This window comes from Oncorhynchus nerka, unplaced genomic scaffold, assembly GCF_034236695.1.
Source record: "Oncorhynchus nerka isolate Pitt River unplaced genomic scaffold, Oner_Uvic_2.0 unplaced_scaffold_2752, whole genome shotgun sequence".
Classification (NCBI taxonomy): domain Eukaryota; kingdom Metazoa; phylum Chordata; class Actinopteri; order Salmoniformes; family Salmonidae; genus Oncorhynchus; species Oncorhynchus nerka.
The window spans coordinates 1474-23802 of record NW_027038547.1 but is presented as its reverse complement, the minus strand read 5'-3'; the positions used below and the strand labels follow the sequence as shown (position 1 = coordinate 23802).

Genomic DNA, 22329 nt, shown 5'->3' with positions numbered 1-22329 from the left:
GGGAAGAGGGAGAGAGAGGAAGGAAGGGAGGAGAGGGAGGGACTAGAGGAAGAGAGGGAGGAGAGAGAGGGAGGAAGGGACAAGAGGAAGAGAGGGAGGGAGGGAGGAGAGGGAGGAGATGGGGAGAGAGGCAGGGAAAGAGGTAGAAGAAGGACAGAGAGAGAGGGAGGAAGAGTGGGGGACGGAGGCGAGGAAGAGGGAGGAGAGGAAGAGGAAGGGACAAGAGGAAGAGAGGGAGGTAGGGAGGAGAGGGGGGGAGGGAGGAGAGGAAGAGATGGAGGGACGGAGGAGAGGGAGGAGAGGGGGAGAGGAAGAGGAAGGGACAAGAGGAAGAGAGGGAGGTAGGGAGGCGAGGAAGAGGGAGGAGAGGAAGGGACAAGAGGAAGAGAGGGAGGTAGGGAGGAGAGGGGAGGGAGGAGAGGAAGAGATGGAGGAGAGGGAGGAGAGGGGGAGGGAGGAGAGGAAGAGATGGAGGGACGGAGGAGAGGGGGAGAGAGGCAGGGAAAGAGGTAGAAGAAGGACATAGAGAGAGGGAGGGAGGCAGACGGAGGATAGAAGGACTAGAGAGGGGGAGGAGCCTCAATTCGTCGGGACATTGACTCTACAAGGTGTTGAAAACGTTCCACAGGGATGCTGGCCCATGTGGACTCTACAAGGTGTTGAAAGCGTTCCACAGGGATGCTGGCCCATGTTGACTCCAACGCTTCCCACAGTTGTGTCAAGTTGGCTGGATGTCCTTTGGGTGGTGGACCATTCTTTATATACAGTTGAGCTTTAAAAACCCAGCAGCGTTGCAGTTCTTGACACTAACCGGTGTCCCTGGCACCTTACTACCCCGCCCAGTTCAAAGGCACTTCAATCTATTGTCCTGCCCCTTCACCCTCTGAATGACACACACACACCATCCATGTCTCAAGGCTGAAACATCCTTCTTCAACCCGTCTCCTCCCCCTTCATCTACACTGATCGATATCGGCCGTCATTGTATATAAGAATTTGTTCTTAAAACTGACTTGCCTTGTGAAATAAAATGTTAAATTAAAATCAATAAAAAAGTAGTGGATTTAACATGTGTCGTCAGTAAGGGATCAGAGCTTTCACCTGGTCAGTCTGGGTCATGGTGTTCCTAATGTTTTGTCCACTCAGTGTGTACTACCAGGTAAAGGGATCAGAGCTTTCACCTGAATTCACCTGGTCAGTCTGGGTCATGGTGTTCCTAATGTTTTGTATTTAAGGTAATGTTCAGAGATGGCCTGATGCAGTATAGTTCAGTTATTTAGAGTCCAGATCAGAGATGGCCTGATGCAGTATAGTTCAGTTATCTAGAGTCCAGATCAGAGATGGCCTGATGCAGTATAGTTCAGTTATCTAGAGTCCAGATCAGAGATGGCCTGATGCAGTATAGTTCAGTTATCTAGAGTCCAGATCAGAGATGGCCTGATGCAGTATAGTTCAGTTATCTAGAGTCCAGATCAGAGATGGCCTGATGCAGTATAGTTCAGTTATTTAGAGTCCAGATCAGAGATGGCCTGATGCAGTATAGTTCAGTTATTTAGAGTCCAGATCAGAGATGGCCTGATGCAGTATAGTTCAGTTATCTAGAGTCCAGATCAGAGATGGCCTGATGCAGTATAGTTCAGTTCAGAGATTTAGAGTTCCAGATCAGAGATGGCCTGATGCAGTATAGTTCAGTTATTTAGAGTCCAGATCAGAGATGGCCTGATGCAGTATAGTTCAGTTATTTAGAGTCAGACAGAGATGGCCTGATAGTAGTTCAGTTATTTAGAGTCCAGATCAGAGATGGCCTGATGCAGTATAGTTCAGTTATTTAGAGTCCAGATCAGAGATGGCCTGATGCAGTATAGTTCAGTTATCTAGAGTCCAGATCAGAGATGGCCTGATGCAGTATAGTTCAGTTATTTAGAGTCCAGATCAGAGATGGCCTGATGCAGTATAGTTCAGTTATTTAGAGTCCAGACAGAGATGGCCTGATGCAGTATAGTTCAGTTATTTAGGTCCAGAGATGGCCTGATGAGTATAGTTCAGATTTAGAGAGATCCAGACATGCAGGAGTTAGAGGGGAGATGGCCTGATGCAGGTTCAGTTATTTAGAGTCCAGATCAGAGATGGCCTGAGAGGAATTTAGAGGATCAGAGATGGAGGACCAACATGGCCTGATGCAGAGAGGGAGGGAGAGAGGGAGGACCAACATGGAGAGGAGGGGGAGAGAGGGAGGACCAACATGGAGAGGAAGGGGAGAGAGGGAGGACCAACATGGAGAGGAAGGGGAGAGAGGGAGGACCAACATGGAGAGGAAGGGGAGAGAGGGAGGACCAACATGGAGAGGAGGGAGAGAGGGAGGACCAACATGGAGAGGAAGGGGAGAAGGGAGGACCAACATGGAGAGGAAGGGGAGAGAGGGAGGACCAACATGGAGAGGAAGGGGAGAAAGGGAGGAGGACCACGGGGAGAGGAAGGGGAGAGAGGGAGGACCAACATGGAGAGGAGTGGGAAGGGGGAGGACCAACATGGAGAGGAAGGGGAGAGAGGGAGGACCAACATGGAGAGGAAGGGGAGAGAGGGAGGACCAACATGGAGAGGAAGGGGGAGAGAGGGAGGACCAACATGGAGAGGAAGGGGGAGAGAGGGAGGACCAACATGGAGAGGAGGGGGAGAGAGGGAGGACCAACATGGAGAGGACAGGGGAGAGAGGGAGGACCAACATGGAGAGGAGGGGGAGAGAGGGAGGACCAACATGGAGAGGAAGGGGAGAGAGGGAGGACCAACATGGAGAGGACGGGGGAGAGAGGGAGGACCAACATGGAGAGGAATGGGAGAGAGAGGGAGGACCAACATGGAGAGGAAGGGGAGAGAGGGAACATGGAGAGGGGGAGAGGGAGGACCAACATGGAGAGGAAGGGGAGAGAGGGAGGGCCAACATGGAGAGGAAGGGGGAGAGAGGGAGGACCAACATGGAGAGGAAGGGGAGAGAGGGAGGGCCAACATGGAGAGGAAGGGGGAGAGAGGGAGGACCAACATGGAGAGGAAGGGGAGAGAGGGAGGACCAACATGGAGAGGAAGGGGAGAGAGGGAGGACCAACATGGAGAGGAAGGGGAGAGAGGGAGGGCCACTGGGAGGGATTCCCAGCCTGGCTCGGGAACCCTGGGGGTTCAGTGTCCTTTAATAGTCCCAGCTCCAAATCGGCCGCTAATCCGTTCCTTGAATGTTCCTACCGAATAAAACACCTGGGCGATGCCAGCTCGCGGCATTAAATCAAGGCCTCCAGGATTAGGTTAACCTAAATATATCTCTCTCTGGGTTTCTCCAATAGCTGATAGGATAATGGGTGAGCTCTGAAAGCGGTGTCTGTCTCTGTCTCTGTCTCTCTAATCGTGAGCGTGCTCTGTAGGCTCAAGACTCCCTCTGCTCCACGTTGTTCTCAGTCTCTGATTCCGAACGGCTCTGTTAAATAATGGAGGTGGCCTCCCGTCGCTCAAACTGAGTTTAAGGGACCTGTTTTCAAGCTACTTGTCGGACGGTATGCCCTGCCTCCAGTCCGAACCGCTGCAGGAGCAGATGGCCTCGGATGGAGCGACTCCCGACACTTCCTCTCCTTTCGACTCTCCCTGCCCGGGCGGAAGGGAACAACCATGTGACCAGCGCTGGTTGGTTTTTCTCGCCGCTGTGGAGCCGTCGGACCAAGACACATCGATGGGGGTTTGGGAGAGGTGTGGACAGCAACAGGGTGGAGGTTTGGCTGGATGAACACTCGTCCAGGTAGGACCTTGATGAGATGTTGGAAGTGTGTTTCTTTTTTCCTGGTCTTTGTCAAAATAGTGCTCTATATAGGGCAGTGTTTCTTCATCCTGGTCTTCATCAAAATAGAGCTCTATATAGGGCAGTGTTTCTTCATCCTGGTCTAAATAGTGCTCTATATAGGGCAGTGTTTCCTCATCCTGGTCTAAATAGTGCTCTATATAGGGCAGTGTTTCCTCATCCTGGTCCAAATAGTGCTCTATATAGGGCAGTGTATCTTCATCCTGGTCTAAATAGTGCTCTATATAGGGCAGTGTATCTTCATCCTGGTCTAAATAGTGCTCTATATAGGGCAGTGTATCTTCATCCTGGTCTAAATAGTGCTCTATATAGGGCAGTGTATCTTCATCCTGGTCTAAATAGTGCTCTATATAGGGCAGTGTATCTTCATCTTGGTCTAAATAGTGCTCTATATAGGGCAGTGTTTCTTTATCCTGGTCTTCATCAACATAGTGCTATATATAGGGCAGTGTTTCTTTATCCTGGTCTTCGTCAAAATAGTGCTCTATATAGGGCAGTGTTTCTTCATCCTGGTCTAAATAGTGCTCTATATACAATAGGGCAGTGTTTCTTCATCCTGGTCTAAATGGTGCTCTATATAGGGCAGTGTTTCTTCATCCTGGTCTAAATAGTGCTCTATATAGGGCAGTGTATCTTCATCCTGGTCTAAATAGTGCTCTATATAGGGCAGTGTATCTACATCCTGGTCTAAATAGTGCTCTATATAGGGCAGTGTTTCTTCATCCTGGTCAAAATAGTGCTCTATATAGGGCAGTGTGTCTTCATCCTGGTCAAAATAGTGCTCTATATAGGGCAGTGTTTCTTTATCCTGCTCTAAATAGTGCTCTATATAGGGCAGTGTATCTACATCCTGGTCTAAATAGTGCTCTATATAGGGCAGTGTTTCTTCATCCTGGTCAAAATAGTGCTCTATATAGGGCATTGTATCTTCATCCTGGTCTAAATAGTGCTCTATATAGGGCAGTGTTTCTTCATCCTGGTCAAAATAGTGCTCTATATAGGGCAGTGTTTCTTTATCCTGGTCTAAATAGTGCTCTATATAGGGCAGTGTTTCTTTATCCTGGTCTTCGTCAAAATAGTGCTCTATATAGGGCAGTGTTCCTTCATCCTTGTCTAAATAGTGCTCTATATAGGGCAGTGTTCCTTCATTATGGTTAAACTGGTGCTCTATATAGGGCAGTGTTCCTTCATCCTGGTCTAAATAGTGCTCTATATAGGGCAGTGTTCCTTCATCCTGGTCTAAATAGTGCTCTATATAGGGCAGTGTTTCTTCATCCTGGTCTAAATAGTGCAATATATAGGGCAGTGTTTCTTCATCCTGGTCTAAATAGTGCTCTACATAGGGCAGTGTTTCTTCATCCTGGTCTAAATAGTGCTCTATATAGGGCAGTGTTTCTTCATCCTGGTCTATATAGTGCTCTATATAGGGCAGTGTTTCTTCATCCTGGTCTATATAGTGCTCTATATAGGGCAGTGTATCTTCATCCTGGTCCAAATAGTGCTCTATATAGGGGAGTATGTCTTCATCTTGGTCTTAATAGTGCTCTATATAGGGCAGTGTTTCTTCATCCTGGTCTTCGTCAAAATAGTGCTCTATATAGGGCAGTGTTTCTTCATCCTGGTTAAAATGGTGCTCTATATAGGGCAGTGTTTCTTCATCCTGGTCAAAATAGTGCTCTATATAGGGCAGTGTTTCTTCATTCTGGTTAAAATAGTGCTCTATATAGGGCAGTGTTTCTTTATCCTGGTCTTTGACAAAATAGTGCTCTATATAGGGCAGTGTTTCTTCATCCTGGTCTTTGTCAAAATAGTGCTCTATATAGGGCAGTGTTTCTTCATCCTGGTCTTCGTCAAAATAGTGCTCTATATAGGGCAGTGTTTCTTCATCCTGGTCTTCGTCAAAATAGTGCTCTATATAGGGCAGTGTTTCTTCATCCTGGTCTTTGTCAAAATAGTGCTCTATACAGGGCAGTGTTTCTTCATCCTGGTCTTCATCAAAATAGTGCTCTACATAGGGCAGTGTTTCTTCATCCTGGTCTAAATAGTGCTCTATATAGGGCAGTGTTTCTTCATCCTGGTCTTCGTCAAAATAGTGCTCTATATAGGGCAGTGTTTCTTCATCCTGGTCTAAATAGTGCTCTATATAGGGCAGTGTTTCTTTATCCTGGTCTTCGTCAAAATAGTGCTCTATATAGGGCAGTGTTTCTTCATCCTGGTCTTCATCAAAATAGAGCTCTATATAGGGCAGTGTTTCTTCATCCTGGTCTAAATAGTGCTCTATATAGGGCAGTGTTTCCTCATCCTGGTCTAAATAGTGCTCTATATAGGGCAGTGTTTCCTCATCCTGGTCTAAATAGTGCTCTATATAGGGCAGTGTATCTTCATCCTGGTTAAAATAGTGCTCTATATAGGGCAGTGTTTCTTCATCTTGGTCTAAATAGTGCTCTATATACAGTAGGGCAGTGTATCTTCATCCTGGTCCAAATAGTCCTCTATATAGGGCAGTGTTTCTTCATCTTGGTCTAAATAGCGCTATATAGGGCAGTGTTCCTTCATCCTGGTCTAAATAGTGCTCTATATAGGGCAGTGTTTCTTCATCCTGGTCCAAATAGTGCTCTATATAGGGCAGTGTTTCCTCATCATGGTCGAAATAGTGCTCTATATACAGTAGGGCAGTGTATCTTCATCCTGGTCCAAATAGTCCTCTATATAGGGCAGTGTTTCTTCATCTTGGTCTAAATAGCGCGCTATATAGGGCAGTGTTCCTTCATCCTGGTCTAAATAGTGCTCTATATAGGGCAGTGTTTCTTCATCCTGGTCCAAAGAGTGCTCTATATAGGGCAGTGTTTCCTCATCATGGTCGAAATAGTGCTCTATATAGGGCAGTGTTTCTTTATCCTGGTCTAAATAGTGCTCTATATAGGGCAGTGTATCTACATCCTGGTCTAAATAGTGCTCTATATAGGGCAGTGTATCTTCATCCTGGTCTAAATAGTGCTCTATATAGGGCAGTGTTTCTTCATCCTGGTCAAAATAGTGCTCTATATAGGGCAGTGTTTCTTTATCCTGGTCTAAATAGTGCTCTATATAGGGCAGTGTTTCTTTATCCTGGTCTTCGTCAAAATAGTGCTCTATATAGGGCAGTGTTCCTTCATCCTTGTCTAAATAGTGCTCTATATAGGGCAGTGTTCCTTCATCCTGGTTAAACTGGTGCTCTATATAGGGCAGTGTTCCTTCATCCTGGTCTAAATAGTGCTCTATATAGGGCAGTGTTTCTTCATCCTGGTCTAAATAGTGCTCTATATAGGGCAGTGTTTCTTCATCTTGGTCTAAATAGTGCAATATATAGGGCAGTGTTTCTTCATCCTGGTCTAAATAGTGCTCTACATAGGGCAGTGTTTCTTCATCCTGGTCTAAATAGTGCTCTATATAGGGCAGTGTTTCTTCATCCTGGTCTATATAGTGCTCTATATAGGGCAGTGTTTCTTCATCCTGGTCTATATAGTGCTCTATATAGGGCAGTGTATCTTCATCCTGGTCCAAATAGTGCTCTATATAGGGAGTATGTCTTCATCTTGGTCTTAATAGTGCTCTATATAGGGCAGTGTTTCTTCATCCTGGTCTTCGTCAAAATAGTGCTCTATATAGGGCAGTGTTCCTTCATCCTTGTCTAAATAGTGCTCTATATAGGGCAGTGTTCCTTCATTATGGTTAAACTGGTGCTCTATATAGGGCAGTGTTCCTTCATCCTGGTCTAAATAGTGCTCTATATAGGGCAGTGTTTCTTCATCCTGGTCTAAATAGTGCTCTATATAGGGCAGTGTTTCTTCATCCTGGTCTAAATAGTGCTCTATATAGGGCAGTTTTTCTTCATCTTGGTCTAAATAGTGCAATATATAGGGCAGTGTTTCTTCATCCTGGTCTAAATAGTGCTCTACATAGGGCAGTGTTTCTTCATCCTGGTCTAAATAGTGCTCTATATAGGGCAGTGTTTCTTCATCCTGGTCTATATAGTGCTCTATATAGGGCAGTGTTTCTTCATCCTGGTCTATATAGTGCTCTATATAGGGCAGTGTATCTTCATCCTGGTCCAAATAGTGCTCTATATAGGGGAGTATGTCTTCATCTTGGTCTTAATAGTGCTCTATATAGGGCAGTGTTTCTTCATCCTGGTCTTCGTCAAAATAGTGCTCTATATAGGGCAGTGTTTCTTCATCCTGGTTAAAATGGTGCTCTATATAGGGCAGTGTTTCTTCATCCTGGTCAAAATAGTGCTCTATATAGGGCAGTGTTTCTTCATTCTGGTTAAAATAGTGTTCTATATAGGGCAGTGTATCTTTATCCTGGTCAAAATAGTGCTCTATATAGGGCAGTGTTTCTTTATCCTGGTCTTTGTCAAAATAGTGCTCTATATAGGGCAGTGTTTCTTCATCCTGGTCTTCGTCAAAATAGTGCTCTATATAGGGCAGTGTTTCTTCATCCTGGTCTTCGTCAAAATAGTGCTCTATATAGGGCAGTGTTTCTTCATCCTGGTCTTTGTCAAAATAGTGCTCTATACAGGGCAGTGTTTCTTCATCCTGGTCTTCATCAAAATAGTGCTCTACATAGGGCAGTGTTTCTTCATCCTGGTCTAAATAGTGCTCTATATAGGGCAGTGTTTCTTTATCCTGGTCTTCGTCAAAATAGTGCTCTATATAGGGCAGTGTTTCTTCATCCTGGTCTTCATCAAAATAGAGCTCTATATAGGGCAGTGTTTCTTCATCCTGGTCTAAATAGTGCTCTATATAGGGCAGTGTTTCTTCATCCTGGTCTAAATAGTGCTCTATATAGGGCAGTGTTTCTTCATCCTGGTCTAAATAGTGCTCTATATAGGGCAGTGTTTCTTCATCTTGGTCTAAATAGTGCAATATATAGGGCAGTGTTTCTTCATCCTGGTCTAAATAGTGCTCTACATAGGGCAGTGTTTCTTCATCCTGGTCTAAATAGTGCTCTATATAGGGCAGTGTTTCTTCATCCTGGTCTATATAGTGCTCTATATAGGGCAGTGTTTCTTCATCCTGGTCTTCGTCAAAATAGTGCTCTATATAGGGCAGTGTTTCTTCATCCTGGTCTTTGTCAAAATAGTGCTCTATACAGGGCAGTGTTTCTTCATCCTGGTCTTCATCAAAATAGTGCTCTACATAGGGCAGTGTTTCTTCATCCTGGTCTAAATAGTGCTCTATATAGGGCAGTGTTTCTTCATCCTGGTCTTCGTCAAAATAGTGCTCTATATAGGGCAATGTTTCTTCATCCTGGTCTAAATAGTGCTCTATATAGGGCAGTGTTTCTTTATCCTGGTCTTCGTCAAAATAGTGCTCTATATAGGGCAGTGTTTCTTCATCCTGGTCTTCATCAAAATAGAGCTCTATATAGGGCAGTGTTTCTTCATCCTGGTCTAAATAGTGCTCTATATAGGGCAGTGTTTCCTCATCCTGGTCTAAATAGTGCTCTATATAGGGCAGTGTTTCCTCATCCTGGTCTAAATAGTGCTCTATATAGGGCAGTGTATCTTCATCCTGGTTAAAATAGTGCTCTATATAGGGCAGTGTTTCTTCATCTTGGTCTAAATAGTGCTCTATATACAGTAGGGCAGTGTATCTTCATCCTGGTCCAAATAGTCCTCTATATAGGGCAGTGTTTCTTCATCTTGGTCTAAATAGCGCGCTATATAGGGCAGTGTTCCTTCATCCTGGTCTAAATAGTGCTCTATATAGGGCAGTGTTTCTTCATCCTGGTCCAAATAGTGCTCTATATAGGGCAGTGTTTCCTCATCATGGTCGAAATAGTGCTCTATATACAGTAGGGCAGTGTATCTTCATCCTGGTCCAAATAGTCCTCTATATAGGGCAGTGTTTCTTCATCTTGGTCTAAATAGCGTGCTATATAGGGCAGTGTTCCTTCATCCTGGTCTAAATAGTGCTCTATATAGGGCAGTGTTTCTTCATCCTGGTCCAAATAGTGCTCTATATAGGGCAGTGTTTCCTCATCATGGTCGAAATAGTGCTCTATATAGGGCAGTGTTTCTTTATCCTGGTCTAAATAGTGCTCTATATAGGGCAGTGTATCTACATCCTGGTCTAAATAGTGCTCTATATAGGGCAGTGTATCTTCATCCTGGTCTAAATAGTGCTCTATATAGGGCAGTGTTTCTTCATCCTGGTCAAAATAGTGCTCTATATAGGGCAGTGTTTCTTTATCCTGGTCTAAATAGTGCTCTATATAGGGCAGTGTTTCTTTATCCTGGTCTTCGTCAAAATAGTGCTCTATATAGGGCAGTGTTCCTTCATCCTTGTCTAAATAGTGCTCTATATAGGGCAGTGTTCCTTCATCCTGGTTAAACTGGTGCTCTATATAGGGCAGTGTTCCTTCATCCTGGTCTAAATAGTGCTCTATATAGGGCAGTGTTTCTTCATCCTGGTCTAAATAGTGCTCTATATAGGGCAGTGTTTCTTCATCTTGGTCTAAATAGTGCAATATATAGGGCACTGTTTCTTCATCCTGGTCTAAATAGTGCTCTACATAGGGCAGTGTTTCTTCATCCTGGTCTAAATAGTGCTCTATATAGGGCAGTGTTTCTTCATCCTGGTCTATATAGTGCTCTATATAGGGCAGTGTTTCTTCATCCTGGTCTATATAGTGCTCTATATAGGGCAGTGTATCTTCATCCTGGTCCAAATAGTGCTCTATATAGGGGAGTATGTCTTCATCTTGGTCTTAATAGTGCTCTATATAGGGCAGTGTTTCTTCATCCTGGTCTTCGTCAAAATAGTGCTCTATATAGGGCAGTGTTCCTTCATCCTTGTCTAAATAGTGCTCTATATAGGGCAGTGTTCCTTCATTATGGTTAAACTGGTGCTCTATATAGGGCAGTGTTCCTTCATCCTGGTCTAAATAGTGCTCTATATAGGGCAGTGTTTCTTCATCCTGGTCTAAATAGTGCTCTATATAGGGCAGTGTTTCTTCATCCTGGTCTAAATAGTGCTCTATATAGGGCAGTTTTTCTTCATCTTGGTCTAAATAGTGCAATATATAGGGCAGTGTTTCTTCATCCTGGTCTAAATAGTGCTCTACATAGGGCAGTGTTTCTTCATCCTGGTCAAAATAGTGCTCTATATAGGGCAGTGTTTCTTCATTCTGGTTAAAATAGTGTTCTATATAGGGCAGTGTATCTTTATCCTGGTCAAAATAGTGCTCTATATAGGGCAGTGTTTCTTTATCCTGGTCTTTGACAAAATAGTGCTCTATATAGGGCAGTGTTTCTTCATCCTGGTCTTTGTCAAAATAGTGCTCTATATAGGGCAGTGTTTCTTCATCCTGGTCTTCGTCAAAATAGTGCTCTATATAGGGCAGTGTTTCTTCATCCTGGTCTTCGTCAAAATAGTGCTCTATATAGGGCAGTGTTTCTTCATCCTGGTCTTTGTCAAAATAGTGCTCTATACAGGGCAGTGTTTCTTCATCCTGGTCTTCATCAAAATAGTGCTCTACATAGGGCAGTGTTTCTTCATCCTGGTCTAAATAGTGCTCTATATAGGGCAGTGTTTCTTCATCCTGGTCTTCGTCAAAATAGTGCTCTATATAGGGCAGTGTTTCTTCATCCTGGTCTAAATAGTGCTCTATATAGGGCAGTGTTTCTTTATCCTGGTCTTCGTCAAAATAGTGCTCTATATAGGGCAGTGTTTCTTCATCCTGGTCTTCATCAAAATAGAGCTCTATATAGGGCAGTGTTTCTTCATCCTGGTCTAAATAGTGCTCTATATAGGGCAGTGTTTCTTCATCCTGGTCTAAATAGTGCTCTATATAGGGCAGTGTTTCTTCATCCTGGTCTAAATAGTGCTCTATATAGGGCAGTGTTTCTTCATCTTGGTCTAAATAGTGCAATATATAGGGCAGTGTTTCTTCATCCTGGTCTAAATAGTGCTCTACATAGGGCAGTGTTTCTTCATCCTGGTCTAAATAGTGCTCTATATAGGGCAGTGTTTCTTCATCCTGGTCTATATAGTGTTCTATATAGGGCAGTGTTTCTTCATCCTGGTCTATATAGTGCTCTATATAGGGCAGTGTATCTTCATCCTGGCCCAAATAGTGCTCTATATAGGGGAGTATGTCTTCATCTTGGTCTTAATAGTGCTCTATATAGGGCAGTGTTTCTTCATCCTGGTCTTCGTCAAAATAGTGCTCTATATAGGGCAGTGTTTCTTCATCCTGGTTAAAATGGTGCTCTATATAGGGCAGTGTTTCTTCATCCTGGTCAAAATAGTGCTCTATATAGGGCAGTGTTTCTTCATTCTGGTTAAAATAGTGCTCTATATAGGGCAGTGTATCTTCATCCTGGTCAAAATAGTGCTCTATATAGGGCAGTGTTTCTTTATCCTGGTCTTTGTCAAAATAGTGCTCTATATAGGGCAGTGTTTCTTCATCCTGGTCTTCGTCAAAATAGTGCTCTATATAGGGCAGTGTTTCTTCATCCTGGTCTTCGTCAAAATAGTGCTCTATATAGGGCAGTGTTTCTTCATCCTGGTCTTTGTCAAAATAGTGCTCTATACAGGGCAGTGTTTCTTCATCCTGGTCTTCATCAAAATAGTGCTCTACATAGGGCAGTGTTTCTTCATCCTGGTCTAAATAGTGCTCTATATAGGGCAGTGTTTCTTCATCCTGGTCTTCGTCAAAATAGTGCTCTATATAGGGCAGTGTTTCTTCATCCTGGTCTAAATAGTGCTCTATATAGGGCAGTGTTTCTTTATCCTGGTCTTCGTCAAAATAGTGCTCTATATAGGGCAGTGTTTCTTCATCGTGGTCTAAATAGTGCTCTATATAGGCCAGTGTTTCCTCATCCTGGTCTAAATAGTCCTCTATATAGGGCAGTGTTTCTTCATCTTGGTCTAAATAGTGCGCTATATAGGGCAGTGTTCCTTCATCCTGGTCTAAATAGTGCTCTATATAGGGCAGTGTTTCTTCATCCTGGTCCAAATAGTGCTCTATATAGGGCAGTGTTTCCTCATCATGGTCGAAATAGTGCTCTATATAGGGCAGTGTTTCTTCATCCTGGTCTAAATAGTGCTCTATATAGGGCAGTGTTTCCTCATCTTCGCCAAAATAGTGCTCTATATAGGGCAGTGTTTCTTCATCTTGGGCTAAATAGTGCTCTATATACAGTAGGGCAGTGTATCTTCATCCTGGTCCAAATAGTTCTCTATATAGGGCACTGTTTCTTCATCTTGGTCTAAATAGTGCACTATATAGGGCAGTGTTTCTTCATCGTGGTCTAAATGGTGCTCTATATAGGGCAGTGTTTCTTCATCCTGGTCCAAATAGTTCTCTATATAGGGCAGTGTTTCTTCATCTTGGTCTAAATAGTGCACTATATAGGGCAGTGTTTCTTCATCGTGGTCTAAATGGTGCTCTATATAGGGCAGTGTATACTCATCCTGGTCTAAATAGTGCACTATATAGGGCAGTGTTTCTTCATCGTGGTCTAAATGGTGCTCTATATAGGGCAGTGTATACTCATCCTGGTCTAAATAGTGCACTATATAGGGCAGTGTTTCTTCATCGTGGTCTAAATGGTGCTCTATATAGGGCAGTGTTTCTTCATCGTGGTCTAAATGGTGCTCTATATAGGGCAGTGTTTCTTCATCGTGGTCTAAATGGTGCTCTATATAGGGAGTGTTTCTTCATCGTGGTCTAAATGGTGCTCTATATAGGGCAGTGTTTCTTCATCGTGGTCTAAATGGTGCTCTATATAGGGCAGTGTTTCTTCATCGTGGTCTAAATGGTGCTCTATATAGGGCAGTGTTTCTTCATCGTGGTCTAAATGGTGCTCTATATAGGGCAGTGTTTCTTCATCGTGGTCTAAATGGTGCTCTATATAGGGCAGTGTTTCTTCATCGTGGTCTAAATGGTGCTCTATATAGGGCAGTGTATCTTCACCCTGGTCCAAATAGTGCTCTATATAGGGCAGTGTTTCTTCGTCGTGGTCTAAATAGTGCTCTATATAGGGCAGTGTTTACTCATCGTGGTCTAAATGGTGCACTATATAGGGCAGTGTTTCCTCATCATGGTCTAAATAGTGCTCTATATAGGGCAGTGTATCTTCATCGTGGTCTAAATGGTGCTCTATATAGGGCAGTGTTTCTTCATCCTGGTCTAAATAGTGCTCTATATAGGGCAGTGTTTCTTCATCCTGGTCTAAATAGTGCTCTATATAGGGCAGTGTTTCCTCATCCTGGTCTAAATAGTGCTCTATATAGGGCAGTGTTTCCTCATCCTGGTCTAAATAGTGCTCTATATAGGGCAGTGTTTCCTCATCCTGGTCTAAATAGTGCTCTATATAGGGCAGTGTTTCCTCATCCTGGTCTAAATAGTGCTCTATATAGGGCAGTGTTTCCTCATCGTGGTCTAAAAATTGTCTGTTTGAAAATGGTTTAATATTCTGTTTCATTTGTTCCCAGGGGGGGAGAAAGGGGAAGGCACTTTGGGAGTGCTTAGGCAAGAGGCCCGCGGGCATACATATACCCGTAGCATATTCGCTGTCTAGGCACACTAGGTAAGACCTGGGCGGACCACCCCCTGTATTTTGGTTAGGGCACCAGGTGGTGCTAAATTAGGTAAGTAGTGGGTAGGCAGGTAAGATAGGAGAGGGGGGGTTTTGAGATTTACTTTCTTTGCTTTGGTTCCGTCCAGCCCCTTTTCCTCATATTACCGTGTAAAGGAATAAAGTCCTTGTAAACGGTACCACATTCTGCTTGTTGTCATTTTTACTCGCACCTACAGTCCATACCTTTTTCACTTCACAGAGAGTTTAGTTGTAGCAGGGTGTTGCGTTCCCTCTTCATAGAGGCGTGCGTAACACTGGTCTAAATAGTGCTCTATATAGGGCAGTGTTTCTTCATCCTGGTCTAAATAGTGCTCTATATAGGGCAGTGTATCTTCACCCTGGTCCAAATAGTGCTCTATATAGGGCAGTGTTTCTTCATCCTGGTCTAAATAGTGCTCTATATAGGGCAGTGTTTCTTCATCCTGGTCATAATAGTGCTCTATATAGGGCAGTGTATCTACATCATGGTCTTTTTGCCCTAGCACTACACACCTGATCCCACTAATTAATGGTTTGATGATGAGTTGATACATGGGTACAGCTATGTAGTGCTGGCATTAAGATACACTGTGTGTGTGTGTGTGTGTGTGTGTGCGTGCGCGTGTGTGTGTGTGTGTGTCAGGGAGATGGTGGGAGGCTGGTTCGTGGAGACGCTACCCTCTCCTCAGACCTCCAGAGGGCCCAGCAGGTCTCCGTCCGACCCCAGCTCCAGCATGCTCCTCCTGGGCCGCGGCCGGGACTCCTTCCCCCTGTCCAGCCCCTCCCTCCGGATCTCCACCTCCATCCCCTCCCTGCCCCAACCCCCCCCTCACCAGACCTCTACCCTTTCCACCCCCCAGTGGGGTGACCCCCTCCTCCTCGAGAAGGCGGGCAGTTGCTCCCCCCGTACCCCTCGCTCCCCCCACTCCACAGTTTCTTCTCGCTCCCTTCGCTGCCCCCACTCCCCCAGCTCACCTCGCTCCTCACCCCGCTCTTCACCCCGCTCTCCGAGGAGGACTAGATCCTGTGGGCGAGGTGAGCCCTGTGGGCGAGCTGAGCCTTGTGGGCGAGGTGAGCCTTGTGGGCGAGGTGAGCCTTGTGGGCGAGGTGAGCCCTGTGGGCGAGGTGAGGGCTGTGACTGGATGATGAAGATACTGGCTGGAGGCTCTGGGAGGATAGGCTCTGTGGCGGAGCTCTGCCAGGGGGCCCTGCAACATGCCATAGAGGTGGTGTGGGCAGAACGCTGCTCTCTGTCTCTGCTCCGACAGGTACTACTGCTGTTAGCTCGTTATGGCTGGTTGACTGATTCATTGATTGGCTGGTTGATTGATTGGTTGGTTGATTGATTGGCTGGTTGATTGATTGGCTTGATGATTGGTTAGTTGATTCATTGATTAGTTGGTTGATTGACATATTGATTGAATTACATTTATTGATTCATTGATTGGCTGGTTGATTGGCTTGTTGATTGGCTTGTTGATTGGCTTGTTGATTGGCTGGTTGATTGGCTTGTTGATTGGCTGGTTGATTGGCTTGTTGATTGGCTTGTTGATTGGCTGGTTGATTGGCTTGTTGATTGGCTGGTTGATTGGCTTGTTGATTGGCTTGTTGATTGGCTGGTTGATTGGCTTGTTGATTGGCTTGATGATTGGTTGGTTGATTCATTGATTAGTTGGTTGATTGACATATTGATTCTTTCTGTTGTTCCTCCAGGACCAGGATGGATGTAGGGGATTGGTCCAGGTGGTTTCCCTGACGACGCCGGGTTGCGTGAGGGAAGAGTCTTCCAGCCACCATGCCCACCAGGAGCTGTTGAAGGGCATCCTGGGATATGTAGTTGCCACAGGGATGCCCATGAACATGACAGGAGACGTCTGTGAGGTAAACAACGTCTACTTCTCAAACAATTCAATGGGCTTTATTTGTATGGGAGTGAAATAGATAAAAGAGTGAAATAGATAAAAGAAATAAACAATAAAATTAACAGTAAACATTAGACTCACAAAAGTTACACAATAATAAAGACTTTTCAAATGTCAAATGATATATATTATATATATTGTTTATATATTATATATATTGTTTATATATTCTATATATTGTTTATATATATTATATATATTGTTTATATATTCTATATATTGTTTATATATATTATATATATTGTTTATATATTCTATATATTGTTTATATATTATATATATATTGTTTATATATTCTATATATTTGTTTATATATATTATATATATTGTTTATATATTCTATATATTGTTTATATATTATATATATTGTTTATATATTCTATATATATATATTGTTTATATATTCTATATATTGTTTATATATTATATATATTGTTTATATATTATATATATTGTTTATATATTCTATATATTGTTTATATATTATATATATTGTTTATATATTATATATATTGTTTATATATTCTATATATTGTATATATATTATATATATTGTAACGATGTGCGAATAGTTAAAGGACACAAGGGAGAATAAATAAATAAGCATAAATGTGGGTTGTATTTACAATGGTGTTTGTTCTTCACTGGTTGCCCTTTTCTCGTGGCAACAGGTCACACATCTTGCTGCTGTGATGTCACACTGTGGTATTTCACCCAGTAGATATGGGAGTTTATCAAAATTGGGTTTGTTTTTCGAATTCGTTGTGGGTCTGTGTAATCTGAGGGAAATATGTCTCTCTAATATGGTCATACATTGGGCAGGAGGTTAGGAAGTGCAGCTCAGTTTCCACCTCATTTTGTGGGCAGTGTTGCACATAACCTGTCTTCTCTTGAGAGTCATGTCTGCCTACGGCGGCCTTTCTCAATAGCAAGGCTCTGCTCACGGAGTCTGTACATAGTCAAAGCTTTCCACTTTCCGTCCATTTGTATAGCAGATCCTCATCCCAAATTGAGTCTAAAGCTTTTTTGAAATCGACAAAGCATGAGAAGACTTTGCCTTTGTTTTGGTTTGTTTGTTTCTCATTTAGGGTGAATACGTGGTCTGTCGTACGGTAATTTGGTTAGAAGCCAATTTGACATTTGGTTACTGGTTACTGTTGACGCATATTCCACGGTAGTTATTGGGGTCAAATTTGTCTCCACTTTTGTGGATTGGGGTGATCAGTCCTTGGTTCCAAATATTGGGGAAGATGCCAGAGCTAAGGATTATGTCAAAGAGTTTGGAATTTGTTGTCTATATATTTGATCATTTCATTAAGGATACCGTCAACACCACAGGCCTTTTTGGGTTGGAGGGTTTGTATTTTGTCCTGTAGCTCATTCAATGTAATTGGAGAATCCAGTGGGTTCTGGAATCCAGTGTGTTCTGGAATCCAGTGGGTTCTGGAATCCAGTGGGTTCTGGTCGTCTTTAATAGTTGATTCTAAGATTTGTGTTTGATCATGTCTACACTATACTACTGTGAGAGAGTCTGATAAATGACTCACTACTGTAAATCTCTCTGGGTGAGAGAGTCTGATAAATGACTCACTACTGTAAATCTCTCTGGGTGAGAGAGTCTGATAAATGACTCACTACTGTAAATCTCCCTGGGTGAGAGAGTCTGATAAATGACTCACTACTGTAAATCTCTCTGGGTGAGAGAGTCTGATAAATGACTCACTACTGTAAATCTCTCTGGGTGAGAGAGTCTGATAAATGACTCACTACTGTAAATCTCCCTGGGTGAGAGAGTCTGATAAATGACTCACTACTGTAAATCTCCTGGGTGAGAGAGTCTGATAAATGACTCACTACTGTAAATCTCTCTGGGTGAGAGAGAGTCTGATAAATGACTCACTACTGTAAATCTCTGGGTGAGAGAGTCTGATAAATGACTCACTACTGTAAATCTCCTGGGTGAGAGAGTCTGATAAATGACTCACTACTGTAAATCTCTCTGGGTGAGAGAGTCTGATAAATGACTCACTACTGTAAATCTCTCTGGGTGAGAGAGTCTGATAAATGACTCACTACTGTAAATCTCCCTGGGTGAGAGAGTCTGATAAATGACTCACTACTGTAAATCTCTCTGGGTGAGAGAGTCTGATAAATGACTCACTACTGTAAATCTCTCTGGGTGAGAGAGTCTGATAAATGACTCACTACTGTAAATCTCCTGGGTGAGAGAGTCTGATAAATGACTCACTACTGTAAATCTCTCTGGGTGAGAGAGTCTGATAAATGACTCACTACTGTAAATCTCCCTGGGTGAGAGAGTCTGATAAATGACTCACTACTGTAAATCTCTCTGGGTGAGAGAGTCTGATAAATGACTCACTACTGTAAATCTCTCTGGATAAGAGAGTCGGATAAATGACTCACTCACCTCTGGGTGACTGATAAATGACTCACTACTGTAAATCTCTCTGGGTGAGAGAGTCTGATAAATGACTCACTACTGTAAATCTCTCTGGGTGAGAGAGTCTGATAAATGACTCACTACTGTAAATCTCTCTGGGTGAGAGAGTCTGATAAATGACTCACTACTGTAAATCTCCTGGGTGAGAGAGTCTGATAAATGACTCACTACTGTAAATTTCTCTGGATAAGAGAGTCTGATAAATGACTCACTACTGTAAATCTCTCTGGATAAGAGAGTCTGATAAATGACTAAAATGTTAAATGTTGCGCTTTCAAGTGGTTGGAGTCTATGGATTCGTCAGATACATTGAGCTGGTTTCTGGGGGACGGTCTGTGTCTCCTCTCAGTGGTTTACCTCAGCTAGAGGGGAGGTGGGGGGAGGAGGGGGATGGTCTGTGTCTCCTCCCTCCTCCTCCTCCCTCCTCCTCTCTCAGTGGTTTACCTCAGGTAGAGGGGAGGTGGGGGGAGGAGGTGGACGGTCTGTGTCTCCTCCCTCCTCCTCCTCTCTCAGTGGTTTACCTCAGGTAGAGGGGAGGTGGGGGGAGGAGGTGGACGGTCTGTGTCTCCTCCCTCCTCCTCCTCTCTCAGTGGTTTACCTCAGGTAGAGGGGAGGTGGGGGGAGGAGGTGGACGGTCTGTGTCTCCTCCCTCCTCCTCCTCTCTCAGTGGTTTACCTCAGGTAGAGGGGAGGAGGTGGACGGTCTGTGTCTCCTCTCAGTGGTTTACCTCAGGTAGAGGGGAGGAGGAGGTGGACGGTCTGTGTCTCCTCCTCCTCCTCCTCTCTCAGTGGTTTACCTCAGGTAGAGGGGAGGAGGTGGACGGTCTGTGTCTCCTCTCAGTGGTTTACCTCAGGTAGAGGGGAGGAGGGGGGAGGAGGGGGACGGTCTGTGTCTCCTCTCAGTGGTTTACCTCAGGTAGAGGGGAGGAGGAGGACGGTCTGTGTCTCCTCTCAGTGGTTTACCTCAGGTAGAGGGGAGGTGGGGGGAGGAGGAGGGAGGAGGGGGAGGAGGGGGGAGGAGGAGGACGGTCTGTGTCTCCTCCCTCCTCCTCCTCCCTCCCCCTCTCTCAGTAGTTTACCTCAGGTAGAGGTGAGGAGGGGGGAGGAGGAGGGAGGAGGGGGGAGAATGTTACTGAGTGGACGATCTACTAAATACATGTAAAATACATTTTTAAAAATGAAAAGGTTTGTTGTGTCTCTCCTCCAGGACCCCAGGTTCACCACAGACGAGGACCAGACGGCAGGTTTCAAACTCAAGAGTGTCCTGAGTGTCCCGATTAAGAACAGTAGACAGGAGGTGAGCATCATGGAGACCTCCCAAATGGCAACCTATTCCCCTCAGACCATTCTAGACAGAAGTAGTGTACCCTATTCCCCTCAGACCATTCTAGACAGAAGTAGTGTTCCCTATTCCCCTCAGACCATTCTAGACAGAAGTAGTGTTCCCTATTCCCCTCAGACCATTCTAGACAGAAGTAGTGTTCCCTATTCCCCTCAGACCATTCTAGACAGAAGTAGTGTTCCCTATTCCCCTCAGACCATTCTAAACAGAAGTAGTGTACCTTATTCCCCTCAGACCATTCTAGACAGAAGTAGTGTACCCTATTCCCCTCATACCATTCTAGACACCCTATTCCCCTTAGACCATTCTAGACAGAAGTACATTTACATTACATTTAGTGTACCCTATTCCCCTCAGACCATTCTAGACAGAAGTAGTGTACCCTATTCCCCTCAGACCATTCTAGACAGAAGTAGTGCACCCTATTCCCCTCAGACCATTCTAGACAGAAGTAGTGTACCCTATTCCCCTCAGACCATTCTAGACAACCTATTCCCCTCAGACCATTCTAGACAGAAGTAGTGCACCCTATTCCCCTCAGACCATTCTAGACAGAAGTAGTGTACCCTATTCCCCTCAGACCATTCTAGACACCCTATTCCCCTCATACCATTCTAGACAGAAGTAGTGTACCCTATTCCCCTCAGACCATTCTAGACAGAAGTAGTGTACCCTATTCCCCTCAGACAATTATAGGCACCCTATTCCCCTCAGACCATTCTAGACAGAAGTAGTGTACCCTATTCCCCTCAGACAATTCTAGGCACCCTATTCCCCTCAGACCATTCTAGACAGAAGTAGTGTACCCTATTCCCCTCAGACCATTCTAGACAGAAGTAGTGTACCCTATTCCCCTCATACCATTCTAGACAGAAGTAGTGTACCCTATTCCCCTCAGACCATTCTAGACAGAAGTAGTGTACCCTATTCCCCTCATACCATTCTAGACAGAAGTAGTGTACCCTATTCCCCTCAGACCATTCTAGACAGAAGTAGTGTACCCTATTCCCCTCAGACCATTCTAGACACCCTATTCCCCTCAGACCATTCTAGACAGAAGTAGTATACTATGTAGTAAATTGGGTGGCATTTGGAACGTATCACATATCCCCAAGGTTCCATATTCTGTCAGTTCTGGAAGTAAACTGACATTCCAATTCTAGTTCAAATTGACCTCAATGTTTATCTCCCTCTTTACTCTCTCTCCTCTATCTTTCTCCCCCTCCCCCTCCCTCTCCTCTCTCCCCCTCCTCTCTCTCTCTCTCTCTCTCTCTCTCTCTCTCTCTCTCTCTTTCTCTCTCTCTCTCTATATATATCTCTCTCTTGTTCCTCCCCCCCTCTCCCTCCTCCTCTCCCCCCCTCCTCCTCCTCTCCCTCCTCCCCTCCTCCTCCTCTCCCTCCTCCTCCTCTCCCTCCTCCCTCCTCCTCCTCCTCCTCTCCCTCCTCCTCTCCCTCCTCCTCCTCCTCCTCTTCCTCCTCCTCCCTCCCCTCCTCCTCCCTCCTCCTCCTCCTCTCCCTCCTCCTCCTCTCCCTCCTCCTCCTCCTCCTCCTCCTCCTCTCCCTCCTCCTCTCCCTCCTCCTCCTCCTCCTCTTCCTCCTCCTCCTCTCCCTCCTCCTCCTCCTCCCTCCTCCTCCTCCTCTCCCTCCTCATCCTCCTCCTCTCCCTCCTCCTCCTCCTCCTCCTCCTCCTCCTCCTCTTCCTCCTCCTCCTCTCCCTCCTCATCCTCCTCCTCTCCCCCCTCCTCCTCCTCCTCCTCTAGGTTCTAGGAGCAGCTCTGGTGCTGAACAAGAGGATCAGTGATGATGTCCAGGGTTCTCTGTTCACAGACCAGGATGAGAAGGTCTGTCTGTCTGTCTGTCTGTCTGTCTGTCTGTCTGTCTGTCTGTCTGTCTGTCTGTCTGTCTGTCTGTCTGTCTGTCTGTCTTGTCTGTCTGTCTGTCTGTCTGTCTGTCTGTCTGTCTGTCTGTCTGTCTGTCTGTCTGTCTGTCTGTCTGTCTTGTCTGTCTGTCTGTCTGTCTGTCTGTCTGTCTGTCTGTCTGTCTGTCTGTCTGTCTGTCTGTCTGTCTGTCTGTCTGTCTGTCTGTCTGTCTGTCTGTCTGTCTGTCTGTCTGTCTGTCTGTCTTGTCTGTCTGTCTGTCTGTCTGTCTGTCTGTC

General features: G+C 44.8%; 1 protein-coding gene across 1 annotated transcript; it reads left to right on the top strand.

Moving 5' to 3' along the window:
• Positions 1-3403: 3403 nt before the first annotated feature.
• LOC135567015 (cGMP-specific 3',5'-cyclic phosphodiesterase-like) lies at positions 3404-22015 on the top strand (the record flags this gene model as incomplete). The annotated part of the gene is made up of 5 exons (XM_065014542.1): positions 3404-3778; positions 15094-15718; positions 16164-16331; positions 20040-20129; positions 21935-22015. Coding segments are annotated over exons 1-5 (1155 nt in total), but the record flags the coding sequence as incomplete, so codon positions are not given.
• Between the last annotated feature and the right edge of the window lie 314 nt (positions 22016-22329).